Here is a 16,181-nt window from a genome sequence, read left to right as displayed (position 1 = left end):
TGAAAGGAGAATAATTTAAAGCATGCTGTAATTTGAATAATTAAATGCTCATTTGAAACATTAACTTACTAATGAAAACATTGAGCTATATTTAAAAGCAGCCAGCTCAGTTGAGTTAATCAACTGTAACCGTTTGATTGCGCATGTTTTCCCACACTGATGGGCAGCCAACTGAGGTAGTGCTATCCAGTACAGTCAGCTCTCGATTGTCTGTGGTAATGGGAAACAACAATGCATGGGTAAACCTAAAACAAAATACTGTCTGGTACCTTCCTGTCATCTGCTGTGGCCTGAGCACATGCTTGGATCCAGGATGGAGATGTGGGGGTGGGTCTTAGGCTTGCAAGGGAGCTGGGAGTCAGATTATCTCAAGATAATAAAACATATCCTGGAGGAACGCGGGTTTGGCTCTGTGTGGCTGATGTGTCATGGAGGGAACCTGCAGCAGAGCATGCAAGACCAGCTTGGCAATAGCAGTGAGAAGGATGGAGAAGCAAATTAAGTGTGTGTGAGTAATAATAGATGTTTAAGTCCTGCACAGTTGCTTAACAAGCAGCAAACAATAATAGTATTAATAGCAGTATACTTGCATTAGTTTTGATCTTCTTTGCTAGCGAAACATGTTTACTTGCCATAGGTGGGTGCTATAATTGAGCCTTTTCTAAATAAAAGTAAGTTTATTTTATCATATAACTACAGTCATACCTTGGCAATATTGTGGTTTTGGTTCCAGACCACTGCAGTAAAGTTGGTTATATAATCTTTTTGCTGGTGCTGGAGCATCTTGCCTACAATATGTTATAAAAAAATGCCAACACCTGTGAAACACAATAAAGCTAAGTGTAATAAACCAAACTATGCCTGTAGTAACTTTAGAAAACCAGGATGAAAAGGAAAAAAAAAGAAAACCAGAATGAAATTGAAATACTTTTTTTCTTATTAAAATTCTCCCGAAGTATCAATGCTGAATTTAACCTAATGCATTTTAGAATTATAACGTCAAATATTATGAAGGCAAAAACAGTGATTTCTGATAGGTATGAGTTTGATTTTGGAAAAACATAGTAACCACATTTTTGTTAAATATACATTGTAGGAACTCTACAAAAGGTCTCTTAAAGCCGATAACTGCCCCGAGTTCATGAATGTTAAAGCTGGATTTTAGGTAAACGTTGGGGTGTTCATTATGTTACTCTGTTTAATTTGAATATGATTATTGCATTTGCCAAAAAGTCTGTATATTTTTTCCCATAAAATAAAAGACACATTTTATATTTTCACCAATAACTTTATTGATTTGGATATTTTGAGTATGTCGGCTAGCTCCCATGTGGTATAACATCGATTGTTCTCAATTAAAGTCTCAGTTTGATCACTATCAAATTCAGCTGATCTACCCAACTGTGGAGCATTGTCTGGCAAGGAATCTCCAGCATGAAAGTTTGCAAACCACTTTTGACACATTTGATCAGTCACAGAACTGCACAAATTTTTTTTTCCTTGCATTTCAGTTGCTTTTTCACATTTCTTGAAATAAAAGTTAATATGCCGAAAATGTGTATTCTGTCTTCAGTATAAAATGACTACAAAAATACACCAATTTTGATAAGTTGTTTTTAAATACATGCTGATATGACAGCTGTCATAATACAGCTGAAGAAAACTGTTTCAAATGAAGTTAAAGACGATTAAGCACTATTAGAGCCATCTTATGGTAAAAACCAAATGAACTTTTTGGCTATTTGGCCAGTATTTTCCACAAGAGAAAGCTCTGAAAAATTTGACACAAGTGATTGCTAAAAACTTCAGAAACTTCTAGACCACACTTTCATCTTACTTATGGAATAGATTTATTCTCCATTAAGTTATTATTTGGACTCCAGATAAAACCATAGCTATTTTCTGAAGGTATTTTTGATTCTATCCAAGAAAATCCTATAGTTTAATCCAGTGTAGTAGTGGGGTGGCAAGAATACAAATTATATTCTTTGATTTTCTTAATCATACATTATTTTTATTACTGTAGATATTTTTAAAAAGTTAATGACACCAAATATCTATACTTAGGCATTCACTAGAGGTATTAATCTTTAGTCAATGCTTGTTTAAAGTTTGGAAACAATTGATAGTTGAGAGTAAAAAATGATAATGTAGGGGTCCAGCAAATTAGTCTGTCTTCTACTTTATTGGCTCTCAACCAGGGCATTTTTACCTTCAGAGGAACATTTGGCAGTGTCAGCCGTTTTCCTTGTCACAGCCTGAGGCAGGGTGTGCTGCAGGTATTTACTGGGATGCTGCTTCATTCCCACCCTGCGGTGCTCAGGACAGCCCCCCACAACGAAGAATTTATGTCCCAAAATGTCAGTAATGTCTATGCTGAGAAATCTTGCTCTAATTTTTCTAAGATATAGTCATTCTTCTAAAGTAGACAACTAGAAACATTATATAGCCAAACTAACATATTTTGACTTTCTATAGACATGTGTTGAGAATTACTTTAAAATATGCCTTTATTTTTTTACTGAGAATTAATATAAGAAGCAAAAAAAGAACATTTTTCTCTTTGTAGTTCCTTCATCCATTTCCATTTAGAGTTTAATGCTGAAAAAATTTTCAGTTTCTTGATAAAGGGGTACATTTCCTTGCAACTCATATTTCTACTTTGCCTTCTCTCCCAGGAAGCTAAGAGGCCAATTTTATGCTATAATAGTAACTATCCCTTACTTAGGATTATAGGCTTGAGATCTTTTCCTTTGCTATGTTGGTCCTCCTTTTATTGTTACCATAAAGGTCTGTATTGTTTTGGGCTACTTGTATATTAATGTAAGCAATAAGTGGAAAGTTGCTCCCTCCTTTTAATTTTCCAGAAATTTATTAATGTTTCCAGCATGAAAATTTGAAATTAAAGTTCCAATTTGCTATAGTCTTAAGAATTTTATTATAGTTGTTTGGGTTTGCATTCTTATGGTTTTATTTCTAAATAAGATAATTACATTTCTTAAAACCAAGTATAGTAGAAACAGTGTTTCAAGGACTGCATTCTGATAATCTTTTATTAATATGACAAAGACCAGTTTCATAAAAATAAGTGCATATTTTATTTGGTTTTTGTTTATTTTGAAACATACTTAAGTGTGAAATCCTCCCAGTCTATATTTTTAATGATTCAGGATGACTCATTACAAATTAATTCAGGATGAGATTTGTTTCCATTTCTCTGAAGTTAAAATAAGTAAATTCCAGTATCATTACTAATGTGCAAAGTTCTTTTCTCTGTTATAGCTCCCCCAAGCCGTTGACAAAGAAAGCAGATTTCATAATATACCCAACATGCACAGAAAAAGCTCAGGTTATTTTTGTCTTAAAAAGAAATACTTAAAGTGATAAGGTTATACTACCTCAGCTAGTCTTTGATTTGATGCTTTATTTAGATATTTATTAGTTCTGAAGCTTATAGATTATATTGCTTTTAAGATCTCTTGGTTGAAATAGGCTTTGAATTTGTTTCAAGTTTCCTTCATATTTTAGGTAGTTTAGAAAGATAAGTCATCAGCTTTCAGATTTTTAAAAGTGGTATTCAATAATGTCATGATGGTTATCATCATTTCTTTCCACTTCTATGTTATTACCTGGTTCTTCTTTTAGAAGGGGAAAATTGAAGTAGGGCTGGGAAGGAATTAGCAAGTGTGTATTACTTGCTGCTTCAGGCAGGAACGGTGGGAAGAGATGTGAACAGTTTTAGTAAAGTGTATTCCAAACCTTTGGATTGCAACCCACACTAAAAATAACATTTTACATTGTACCCAGTACACAACTCTGTACATTTTTATATATGTAACAAATAAATGTTTCAAGAAACAATACTTAGTACTATGTGTATTTACAGTGTGATATTTCTATTTTATTTCATTTAAGATAACTGCTGCTCACATCCCACTAAATTGCAACCTGCAGTTTGAGAAATGCTGTTTTATTAATTGTATAAGTTTGTAGAGAAATTCATCCTCTATTAGCAAATAGAAGACTGTGAGTAAAGGCACATGTAATCTATGTGAATATTTAATATATAAAATAATGAAATATTTTAGAATCTTTGTGTCATGATAAAATACAAGCCATTTTACCTAAGTAAAACTGTATTTTAACCTCCCTTTTTAAAAGCGTTTACTTTCATAGATTAAAAATTAGAAATTATATCATAGGTTATTTTTCAGTGTAACCAGATTAACCACTAGGGCTTTCTTAATCATTACATTTGGCTAACTCTTAATTATGGGGAGAAAACACAGCATGCTTTAACCCACTGGGTGGCACACTTTTTCTGTAACCGCCTAGCTGATAAGCACCTGAGGCTTTGCAGGCTGTCAGGTCTCTGTTAGAACTACTCATCTGTGCCATTGTAGTGTGGGGATACATAAGCAGGTAGAATGGCGGGGTTCCAATAACATTTTATTTGTGGAAACTGAAATTTGAATTCCATGTAATTTTTACACATAACAGCATTATTTTTCTTTCTACTTTTTCAACCATTAAAAATATAAACACAACTTGTAGCTTTTGGGTTGTGAAGAACAGGCGGTGGGCCGTACTTCATCTGCCAGCCACGGTATTCCAACCCCTGTTTTAGTCTAAAACTGGAGAAAGTCAGTAATGGTCCAAAAAGGAGAAAACTGAACAGTTGTGGTTAAGAATATGAATTATGATATTAAATCTTTTGAACATTTATGTTGACTTTTCTGGATATTAGAGCTATACATTTTTGTGTTACATTTATATTTTTCAGACCGTTGATATTCATAAAGAGAAAGTTGCAAGAAGAGAAATTGGTATTTTGACTACCAATAAAAACACTTCAAGGACACATAAGATTATTGCTCCAGCCAACCTTGAACGACCAGTTCGTTATATTAGAAAACCTATTGACTATACAATTCTAGATGATATTGGACATGGAGTAAAGGTAAGTATAATTTTTGTCAAGTTTTTTAAAAACAATAGCCCAAATTGGAACTAACTTCTTGGAAAATGAAGCTATTATCTTTCCTTCCCTAGAGAGCCAAGTCTTGGCCCAGTTACGGTTCTGAAGATTCCCTACTGCTATAAACTAGTTTTATCTTTAGTTGCTGCTGCTTAGTGCTGTGTTCTCCAGTTTTAAATAGTTATCTTTGAATGAATTGCATTTGCTTAATTATTTATGATAACACCTCACATATATGATAAGTGTGGTATAATCTTTCTAATTTTTTAATATAACTGATTAAAAATCATTCAATGTGTTATTAAAGTATTTATTTTAAAAATTTATCAGCCAACTTTTGGCATTAGAAAGAACATAATTAAACAAAAATGTACTTTGATTTTTCTAAAATAATTTTAACATTTTGAGTAAGAATAGTGTAGATAAAAGTAGTATGTGAATTAATATTCCTGCTGCTTTTGCATATATAGCCATTATATTTTTTTGGCTATCTTCTAAGGTGTATTTGAGTGCCTGCTATGTATACAAAATACCATGATCAAAAATTGACGGGTATATAAATTTTATTTAAATTGGTATTAGTACTTAAGAAAGTATTTGGTGTTTCAGCTGAGTATAAAGTTACTCAAATGTTTGCATTTCATCAGTGATTTTAAAGACAATGAAATGACTTATCAAATGTGACTTTGAATAAATATACATGCTTATAAGTGAAACTAGTTTATGCAGTTGATTTATGACTCTGTAAGCAAATTTAAATTAAAAAAATGTCCTACACTAATATGGCTAGAAATCAGTTAAATCTAACTTTAATTTAGATTTAGGTGAATGAAAATGTACAGTGTAAAGTTTTTAAAAAAATATTTTTTTTCCTCAGAATTTTGATAATCACTATTATTTGGAATTTGATATTTAATTTTATAATGAATACCTACATGCATTTTAGATTACTGTATTAAAGCATGTTAAAATAAGATGTGTAATTAGATGGATAATTAATAACTGAAATTTATTCTAACTTGGGAAAACCTTTTGAAATTTATTCAAGGCTAGCAACTGCTAATAGAAAATTTTAGTGCACTGCCAGAATCTAATGACTAAAAGGCACTTAGAATGTATAAGAGGGTGTGCACACTTCATCTTTGTGCTTGTTCTCTTATATAATTAAAAAAGGTGATTTTTCCACTCCAATTCTTATTTAATTCTCAAGCAAAGTATTATTGTTTTGGGACTCTGTAGTCTTTTTCATTGTTTGAACTTTTAGTGTTTAGAGGTCACTAATTTGAAGAAATCTTTAATAAAGTTAAGTTTTTGAATAAAACAATGTCATATAATTTCATCAAAAATCTCTTGTTCATGACACATTCTGCTTTAACCACTCTTTCTATGATCTACTGAAACATTATTTTTTAATGCTAAATGCTTAACTTGATTTTTCTTTGTTTTTTCCTTTCTCTTCACATCCTGAAGTTCCAACTAACCTTTCAATGCTTTTTTTCCTTACCTCTTTTATTTGCTCCATTTATGCATTAAGTGGTTGCTTAGATTTAAGGTAAGAGATTCCAGGGCTGGATTTCCATTCTTTGTTCTTATGTAGAATATTACATATGGGGAGTGTAGAGCTATGTGGCAGTTGGCCTTTTAAAACCAAAGGATAATTCCTCTTTCTACTTATTTTTTATTTTTGTTGTGCAGCTTTGTGGTGTCTTTATGTTCCATGAGGGCAGTTATTTTGTCTGTTCACTGCCCCATCGTGTGTGCCTCGAACAGTGCCTGACTGTTCATTAGGTGCTTAGTAAATATTTATTTAATAAGTGGTTATTTTGCAATGTTGATATATTTTTCAAAGCTGAAATGTGTGTTATCCTATCATAAAATGTCATTATGAAATAAAGTTAGCTGGATTTTGTAAATGTAGACATTTTGTTATGGATTGGAGAGCCAACGAATGTGCTTTATTTAACCCTCCCCCTGTGTAATAGCTTTTTTATTCTATAAATGGTGTGCTTCATTATATATCTTGTGGCCATTATATCATTATCTCTTGACTCTTAATGTAAAGAAATTGAGAAGCGGAAAATATTGTTACAGGATTTTTTTTTAAGTTGCAGTATCACGTATTTTAAAAAAACAAAATTAGTCTTTTTTCTTAAATTGCTATGTGAAATATGTGTTTCAGTATAAAATCACTTTAAGAGTTTTCAAACTATTATATGCAAAACATAAAAAGTGCATGATAATGTTTCACAAAATCCAAGTTAAGAATTAGAGAAATATTTCCTTTTGTTATTTGTTTAAGTAACATTTTATTGTAGTATTTTGGAGGTTTAACAGTAAAAGACATTCTAGTATATTCAAGAAATCTGTCAAATAGTATGTTACTAAAATTTTCACCAAACTGACCGTGCATTTCCTTTGTCCCCCCCCCCCCCCCTTAGGTGAATTGTATGACTTCTTTTCAAATACTCAGTTGTTTGCCATGTCTTCAGTGTAGAAAGTGATAACAAGAAGACCGGATAACTGAGATCTGAGTTATAACTAGCTAGTAACCATGGGGTTACAGAAATTTCTGTGGTAGGGACACATGACTAGAGAAGCCCAGGCAAATGCTCGTGTTGTGTGATTGATTTCCCCAGGGGTGTCCAACCCATGGTCTGCATGCCATATGCAGCCCAGGGTGGTTATGAATTTGACCCAACACAAAATCATACATTTACTTAAAACATTGTGAAGTTTTTTTGTGTGTGATTACATGTCGCAGTGTATTTAATGTGTGGCTCAAGACAACTCTTCTTCCAGTGTGGCCCAGAGACACCAAGAGGTTGGATACCCCTAGAAGAGTGTTGGCTAAATGCCCTAGTTTTGGTGAATGAAGCATGTAGAATAGTGAGGATGTTCCTTTTGCATAAAATAGGTAGAACTAGACCCAAAACCATGTGGCTACCTTGGCTCTTTTCCTTTAAAGCCTGTATTCAAATTATGATTATTGATGTGTTAGCCTCCAAAGTGAATGAAGTACACAGAGATTAACTGAAGGAAAAGCACAAAAATGGATCAATTCTTTTCCCTGAAAGTTTAGACCAGCTTGCCTAAGCTACTACTATTCTATGATCATTTCCTCCAAATCCTGCTATGATTTCTTCTTGATCATCCTGGATTCAGGATCTCCATGTAGGAGATAGGCCAAAATGAGTGGGAAATGAGAGGGCCTTGAAAGGAAGATTTTGGATAAGACTCCTTAACATCTTTGCTCTTTATACCAAATAGCTCCACTCTTGAGTACAGTGGCTCTGTACAGTGTAGATGGTTTTACTGTACCTGAGCGGAGTGGACAGGGTGGGGAGGGTACCCTGAGTTTATCCTAGAAGCTAGACTGTGCCAATGCTCTGTCTTCCTTTCTTCCTGTTCCTATTTGTGAATATGTCTGTCTCTCTATAAACTTGAGGCACATTAATAATTTGGGGTAAACCAAAACAGAGTAGAGTGAAAAAACTAGTCTGCATATAGCAAATCATTTCTCCTTTTATGCTGGAAAAAAAAAGACTAGTGGTTTTGCAAGGGTGATTGATGGAATAATTGAATATATCAAGGTATAAAATAGGATTAAAGAAAAAAAAAGTTAAAGTTGTCAGGGACTACAAGTAACAAACTAGTCCAGTAGTTTTTCAGCTGAGCTTCTTGGTGACCTGTGGATTACATCAGGGGCCTTAGAAGCCGCCCGATGTTCGGTAGGACCGTTGCTACTTTGATTTCCTCCTCAGCTCTTCTTGAGCTTTGCTTTTGCTCTCATTGCTGTCAGATTTGATGCCTTTGGGACAGACACTAAACAAAGTTTGTACTTTAGGGTCAGACACGTGAGAATTGACTCAGAAGAGACCTCCATGCTTAAAAGTTGAATTTCTAACATTTTATACCTCATGTTGTGGTGTTTAATAGTTCTTTTCATCTGACATTTGGGTTGTTTTTTCTTCAGTTGACTGAGGAAAACATTGTAGAGTGTAATTGATAACACCTTTGAACACAATGTGGTGATATTTTTACAACAAAAGGCCTAAAAAGCCAAAGGATAGAATGCAGTATTGGAAATGTTTTAATAGGTACCAGAGGCCATGTTAAAATGGAATGTACCTTGAAGTGGGGTTCTGTTCCCTACTTTTTATTTTTATTTTTTATTTTTTCAATATTTTATTTATTTTTAGAGAGGGGAAGGGAGGGAGAAAGAGAGGGAGAGAAACATCAATCAGTTGCCTCTCGAACACCCCCAAATGGGGACCTGGCCCTCAACCCAGGCATGTGCCCTGACTGGGAATTGAACCAGCGACTTTTTGGTTCACAGACCAGCACTCAGGCCATTGAGCCACACTAGACAGGGCTACCCCTTATTTTTATAGTAAAAAGAGCTTTAAGACTCTGTTACTGATATATTTTAAATGGATTTTTCTGCTTTTGAAAGCAGTAAAGTTGTCAATGAAGCTAAACTTAAGTACTTTTTAAGTAAGTGTATTAGTTTAATCAAAAATAGTAAAGACTTATCTGTTAGTGTAGTATTTCAGTTGAACATTGCACAAGCCGATTCTATATAATTAACAAGGAGGTGGTTATGGGTTTATTTTATAATATGTTAAAAATATAACACTTGAAAATTTTTCTTGGCATATTGAAGGTCTGTAACTTAACTCTATGTAAACTATGGGTTAAGTTTTTCACTTGAGTGCAGTTCTTTAGCAAGTGTTGGTTATTAACTACAGAGAATGATAAAATGCTCCTCATATTTCTAGCTTTCAGATACAGCATTCATTTAGTACAACGTTGGGAAAAAAAAACTCTGTATTAACAGCAACCCCTGGTAGACCTATCTGGTTTTGCCGGTTCCAGTCGTGAGCCACCAGTTCTATTTGGCAAAAGTCAGCTGTCAGAAACGATTTTCAAAGTCAGGCAGGAGTTTGTCCATCTTTACTCCTGATATCTTACTCTCATTTCTCTATCTTGGGTTATTTCTGGAGTCTTGGCACCTTAGGCTTTTTGTCTTTCTAATTCGGTTGGTACATTTTACCTCTCTCCTGAATTCATACTCGAATTCCCGATTTCAGCTTTACTTTCCTGTATAGGGTCTCCTGGTCCTTTTCCTGCTAGCCATGAGAATTGAAGTAGGAACATACATTCTCTGAGGAGAGGGATAGAGATTTCTAGGAAGCCAAAGAATTATGTCCTGGGTGGGACTAAAGGGAAACAGTACTGGACAGCGATGAAGGCCCAGGGGTGCTTGACCACAGCTTCCTCCTGCCCATCTTCACCACTCCACATCCAGACGCGCTCCTCTGGAGATGACTCCTCTTTAAATCCTGCTCTTTTTAATTTAGTAGTCCCGCTCAGATTTTTCCCTATGAAACCTTCTGTAGCTATTTCTCCTCACATTGATAATTTCTTGGGGGGGAGGGTTTTCTATATAATTTGTAGAAATTATCAGTCCTTTTTGTTTGAAACATACGAGTTACAAATTCCAAAATACTATAAATTCTTTAGAAGCAATCATTTTATAGACCTTTGTGTTACCTCTGGTGTCCCACTTATTTTTTATAATCACTTACCCTTGTACCTAGTAGTCGGGTAGGTGGTACGTGGTGGAGAAATGAGGGATGTATCACAGGTATTATTAAAAATGTGTGTGCCACTGTTATATCACAGCAGGTCACCTGTCAATAGGTTTGTGTTTTTTTTGTTTGTTTGTTTTTTTGTCATTATTGTGTTTTGTTTTTTGTTTTTAGTAGCAGAGGCGATGTCCTTATTGAACCTGGCTGGCCAGCTTTATAAGAAATACTGAAGTTCGCAGGGTACTTGAAAGCACTGAGATTTGTAATGAGCATTGTATTATATGTCAGGGTTCAAGGAGGTATTGAACGTATCCAAAAAGGTTAGAGCAGGAAAGGGAGGGGCACTGTAGAAAAAATAGTAAGGCATTAGAATTGGCCCGATGGTTAGTGCTAGTTGTAGAGATTTCTTTCCAAAGCCTGGGAGACCAGACCATTCTTTGATCATAAAGGAATTGCTGCTACCCCTTGTATTATATGTATTCCTTAGTCACAGGCTAGTGGGAAAGTATTTGAGCTGTGGCCGTGCATTAACCTTCATCACCTGAATGAATATTTTTTCTGTTTTGAGGGTTTCTCTCTAGGAGGGGAAAAAACCCTGGGACCTTTCTTACCATTCTTCCTTCCTTGTGCCTAATACCTCCTTTACTTAGCTCTTAGTGATGACTTTCCCCTTTATGGAATCAAAAAATACCCACATAATTAAATTATTGTTGCAACCAGCCACCAAAGTTTCATTCTTCCAGTTCCCAAATAAAACTGCGAAAATTGTAATGGGCACTCGCACTCATGACTCAGGACCATTAACTACACATTTAAGTGCCAGATAGATAGTTCTGCTTATGTTTGCAATTTTTTAAGTTTCATGTGGAATTGTTATTATGAACTAGGTGCAGAATTATTTTGTTTTCTTTCTTCTGTGTTTGTGGTACATGTGTTCTCAGTCTTCCCCCCTCCTTTCTCCCTCTCCATTCCTCTCTTCCTCTTTACCACATACATAGCTTAGTTGTGTGTGTTTTGTTTCTTGTCAGGAAATATTATTTTCCTCTATAAACTTTCTTCAAAATAGTTTTTAGTACCATGATGACTATCCAGAAAATATTTTATAAGAATATTTTAGACTTAAAATATAGTTTCTTAACTTTGATTTTAATACAAATCCCACCTCTGATTAAAAAAATTAAATTTTGTTTGGAAATTATTCCTGTTCTCTTCCCTTTTCCTCAAACTAGATGGCAGGTTATATTCTATGTAGTATATTTATTATTTTACTTAGCATAGAAGCCGTTTACAAAAACTCTTTTTGCTTAATATAAAGGTAGCACAGTATTAGTGAAATATAATTATAAATTTTTTTCAACATTCTATAGGGACTCTGGTTTCTTCAGTGATTGAAGTTACTTATTCAAACCTCATTAACCAAACAGATACAGTCATATGATGATTCTACAAATATGAAATGCAGCAAATTTTATTTATAGAAATGTCTACCATATTTTAATTTATAAATTGTGTACTTTATATTTTGAGGGCTAGATTAAAAGACTTAAAGAAGATACTGCAATTTAAACAAAAACGCCTTACATACCAAAACCTTAAATCAGAGTTGGAAAGCTGTTTTCAAGTATTTTAGCTATTCCATGTATAGAATAAAATTCTCTTCTACTTTTTTCCTATTCCTGATCCTCTTTCTTCCTTTATAGCAAATGGATGTAGTTTAGTGTTTGGTTCACCTACTTCTCCTTCATCACTTGAAGTAACCTTGGGATTTATGTTGTTTAAGGTTGAGCTTAAAGGACTTTGGTTACTAATTTAAAAAAATCTTCTGGTGTCATAAATTAAAATTTATTGTTTTAAAAGCTATTGGTTGTCATATTACTCCTAAAATTTTCCCCAAATGTGGATTGATTTTTAAAAAAATCTTCTGACATTTTCATTTTAAGATATGATTAGTATACCCCTCTGCTTACTAATGAGGGGGAGAGCAAGGATAAGTTAATCTTCTTTCTTACTTGATAACTAGTTTGTTTTATATTTGTTGTTAAAAAGCAACAACAAAAGGGTTACCATAAATGCTTCTCTTTAAAAATACTGACATTTCAAAGGTATGACAAAGGTAATGACATTTGTCATTAAAGATTGGTTTATCATCACACACAACTTGCTCACTGGGCTGTTCATTTGAAGAGTTTGTTTCTTAATATCATTTCTTACCTATTCAGATGACAAGTAATATTTTAGGATTTTAAAAAATTCTATGTAGTTTTGATAGCCTCAGTATTCTGTATACAATTATAATTTGTTTTCTTAAAATTTTATTTTTGAAATTACATATAGAAATGTATTCTGATTTCATTGGTGTAGTATCTTGGAATTTCATTTTACAAGCATAATTTGAATACTGTAGACATTCTTATTAATCCTTTTTTGAAGTGTTTGACACTCCAAAATATGAGGGGCTGAAAATATGATCAGGCATAAACCTATATGGTAAACATTAACTCAAACCCATTGGTAATCTCAAACAGTTTGAGATTGCATTTGAATTATATTTGTGAATGACTTCTCATAGCTCCTTAAAATATCCAGATTTTTAGGGCTTTCTGCATAAATGCTGACATACTTCTTTTGTGGCATCACTGTTCCCTTATCTCCCAGCTTTTCTACATTTGCACTTTCAGTTGGGGTTAGAGTAGTGAGGAGTAAGGCCCAGCTCAGATTTGGGACGGTGTCGCTTCCATCTTTCCTGTGATTGAATTAATCTTCATTTTGGGCCAGAATGGGTTTAATTCCCATTGGAACTAGGACATTGCCTGTGGTCCCTGTACTGTTCACAGGTGGATGGGATAGCTCAGCCCTAACATTCCAGTGCAGATGTTTAGGAACATGCCTTAATTTCTGGCAGTTTACAGGTAGGTGATTCCTTCATATGAGAACATTAAAGAAATCTGAATTATAAGGCTGATCTGCTGTTTAAAAAACTAAAATTTTATAGGTATATCATGCAATTTAACTTTATATTCTCTAGTTACAATGGAGCAACACCGTAATTGCTTATTTTATTTGAGAAACATGTATTTTGTTTTGTATGATATACTTACTCTCTAGAAAGACAAGGACTTGCTTAAGGGCATCATTGAGTCTGACTAAGTTTATTATTTAAGGTTTTTATAGTTATCCTATTTAATTTCAAATTGAATATATTATCAAATAGTCCAACCAGTGATCTGTTGGTGTGATGGCCTAATGGCAAATAAAGTCTTTGCATACAAGTTTATAATTATTTGAAAATTTCATGTTAGGAAGAGTCCTTTGAGTACAACTGTAGAATAATATAGAGTAGATACTGCATATGAAATGCATGGCCTCTAATTTTTTTGCTATTTAAACCTTCCCCTTCTTTGTTAAATAGCATAATGTTATTTCCCCAAAGTGGCACTTTGTTTTGCTGCATACAAGTTGAGTTTTTCTTAAAAATTTTTTAGGTGAGTACCCAGAATATGAAGATGGGTGGGCTGCCGCGTACAACACCTCCAACTCAGAAACCCCCCAGCCCCCCTATGTCAGGGAAAGGGACCCTTGGGTGAGTATATAACTATGTAATAACTGGCAACTATTTCATGTAGTGTTGTTGAAAACTAAACACTACTTATACTTAAATTATTTTTTAATACTTGAAAAGAGAACATTTTGTTCCTAGGATTATCTTTTTTGTGTGTAATTTTCCCTTTTCCTGGGAAACATTTTTATACTTTAAAAAGATTTTGTTTAGAAATTATTTTTCTAATGAATTTTGCATTTAAGATAAAATACTAGTCCAAGTTCATGCTTTACTATAAATTGCACTCATAATTCTTATTTTCATAAAAGTTTTAGTCTTTTGTATTATAGTTGGCTATTATTTAGACTTCCTCTGAAGAGCATTGTATAGATTACAAAATTTGGTAATCTCACTTTAAGAGAATATGAGCTTCAATTTGGATCTATAGAGGTGGGTTCTGGATTTGACTTTTGGCAGAAATGGTTAATTAATAGAAAAGGTTGCCTTTTCTTCTGTAGCATCATAGTACAAAAAGTGGGTTGATCGTGGAGTTTTGTGATCAGATGGGCATAATGTACCCCAGAAGCCAGATGGCCAAATTGTGGTCCAGCTCTGCTCCTGCTCTATGGTCTTACATAGTCAGCTTCTTAGCAGTTCAGCTTTTTCATCTGTAAAAGGGGGTAATATCTGTTGTCTATCAACTTTTCAGAGTCACTATCATCAATTGGATTTTTTAAAAAGTGTATAAAACAAAGACAAAATGCTGTAACAACCATTGGCTTTATGATTTATGCTTAGAAATTTCTAATTGACAAACTTGTTTTTGGCCCCCTCACCAAAAAAAAAAAATCTGACATAAATGAAAAGCACAAAAAACCTAATCAAGTGTTGTGGATCAGAACAAGACAAAGATGAGTAGGGGTAAAAAGGAGGATAATGTCGGAAGAGGTTAGAGTAAAGACAATGGGAAACAAAAGAATAAAAATGAATTCTAGCCAGGAATAGGATTTTATTTGGGGTGGACAAAAAAATTTCTGCTTAGAGAAGAATGAATCTAGTAAATCAAATAAAATGTAAACTTCAGGGTAGAATGTAGATGACATGCTAGGGTATAATTTTGCAGTGGTAAGAGTAGACAGATTAAGAGGAAGACTTTTCCTTATTTTCCTGTAAATGTCTACTATTATTTGATCATGTATCGTACCTAAGAGATTCTTAGCTTTTAAATCAGGGTTGTTAGCAAGCTAACACACTGTAGTCTTTAATAAAATAAAACTTTCTCTTACTCTCAAATTTTGAAGATTTCCTCATATGCCAGTATTTGTTTTCCTTGTGTAGTAGTAAGAGTTTTGCAGGGTCCTCAGAGTCTCTGAGCACCACATGCTGGTTGATGGTCACAGCCTGGCCTTTTTTGCAGTCTCTGCGTAGCCACCGTATTTTGTTACTGTGCCCCTTGTGTTTTATCTTATGTTTATCATTTTCCTCACTGTATAGTTCTCAGCCAGCAAAGGGTTTTTTTCTTGGCTCGAAACAGAACGTTGAAACACAGAACATTTTTTTGTCTGGGAGAAATTGTCTGGAAAGCAGATGTTTAGAGATTAATCAGTTTCTATTTTATGTTTTTTTAGTATTTACAACATAATTTCAGAGATGCCAAAACTTCTTTTTAGTATTTTAAATGCAGGGTCCTGACATTCCTTCTTCCTTTGCCCAGTATCTCATCTAATGCCCCTTATTTATTTATTCATTCATTTAGTTAGTTATTTTTAAAGATTTTATTTATTTACTCTTAGAGGAAAGAAAGGAAGAAAAGGAGAGAAAGATCAGTGTGCAAAAGATACATGATCAGTTGCCTCTTGTATACCCACTACTGCGGACGCGGCCCGCAACCTAGGCCTGTGCCTTGACTGAGAATGCAACCAGTGACCCTTCGTTTGTAGGCCAGTGCTCAGTCCACTGAGCCACACCTGACAGGGCTATTTGTAATTATTAATGTATGTATGTATTTATGCAAGAGATTTTGAGGGTGGTAGAGTGGATGGGTCAATGCAAAGTGATCTCACCCAAAATTGGT

At 34.0% G+C, this 16,181-nt stretch overlaps 1 protein-coding gene across 50 annotated transcripts in view; it reads left to right on the top strand.

The window, feature by feature from the left end:
• The window catches only part of ABI2 (abl interactor 2), an 84,931-nt gene that overhangs the window by 37,229 nt on the left and 31,521 nt on the right, over positions 1-16,181 (top strand). For 24 of the 50 annotated variants that reach the window (XM_045851844.1, XM_045851835.1, XM_045851792.1 and 21 more), the window contains 2 exons: positions 4,784-4,960; positions 14,052-14,149. In XM_045851844.1, coding sequence (XP_045707800.1) covers positions 4,784-4,960; positions 14,052-14,149 — 275 coding nt within the window. Of the gene's footprint in view, positions 1-2,170; positions 2,190-4,601; positions 4,644-4,783; positions 4,961-6,512; positions 6,531-14,051; positions 14,150-16,181 lie in introns of all 50 variants that reach the window. The other 26 variants (XM_045851752.1, XM_045851747.1, XM_045851706.1 and 23 more) reach the window with 3 other exon arrangements.

This window comes from Phyllostomus hastatus, unplaced genomic scaffold (genome assembly GCF_019186645.2).
Source record: "Phyllostomus hastatus isolate PE091 unplaced genomic scaffold, TTU_PhHast_1.1 phas_contig_137, whole genome shotgun sequence".
NCBI lineage: Eukaryota > Metazoa > Chordata > Mammalia > Chiroptera > Phyllostomidae > Phyllostomus > Phyllostomus hastatus.
The sequence above is the reverse complement of the archived record's forward strand: the minus strand, read 5'-3'. Positions and strand labels throughout refer to the sequence as shown.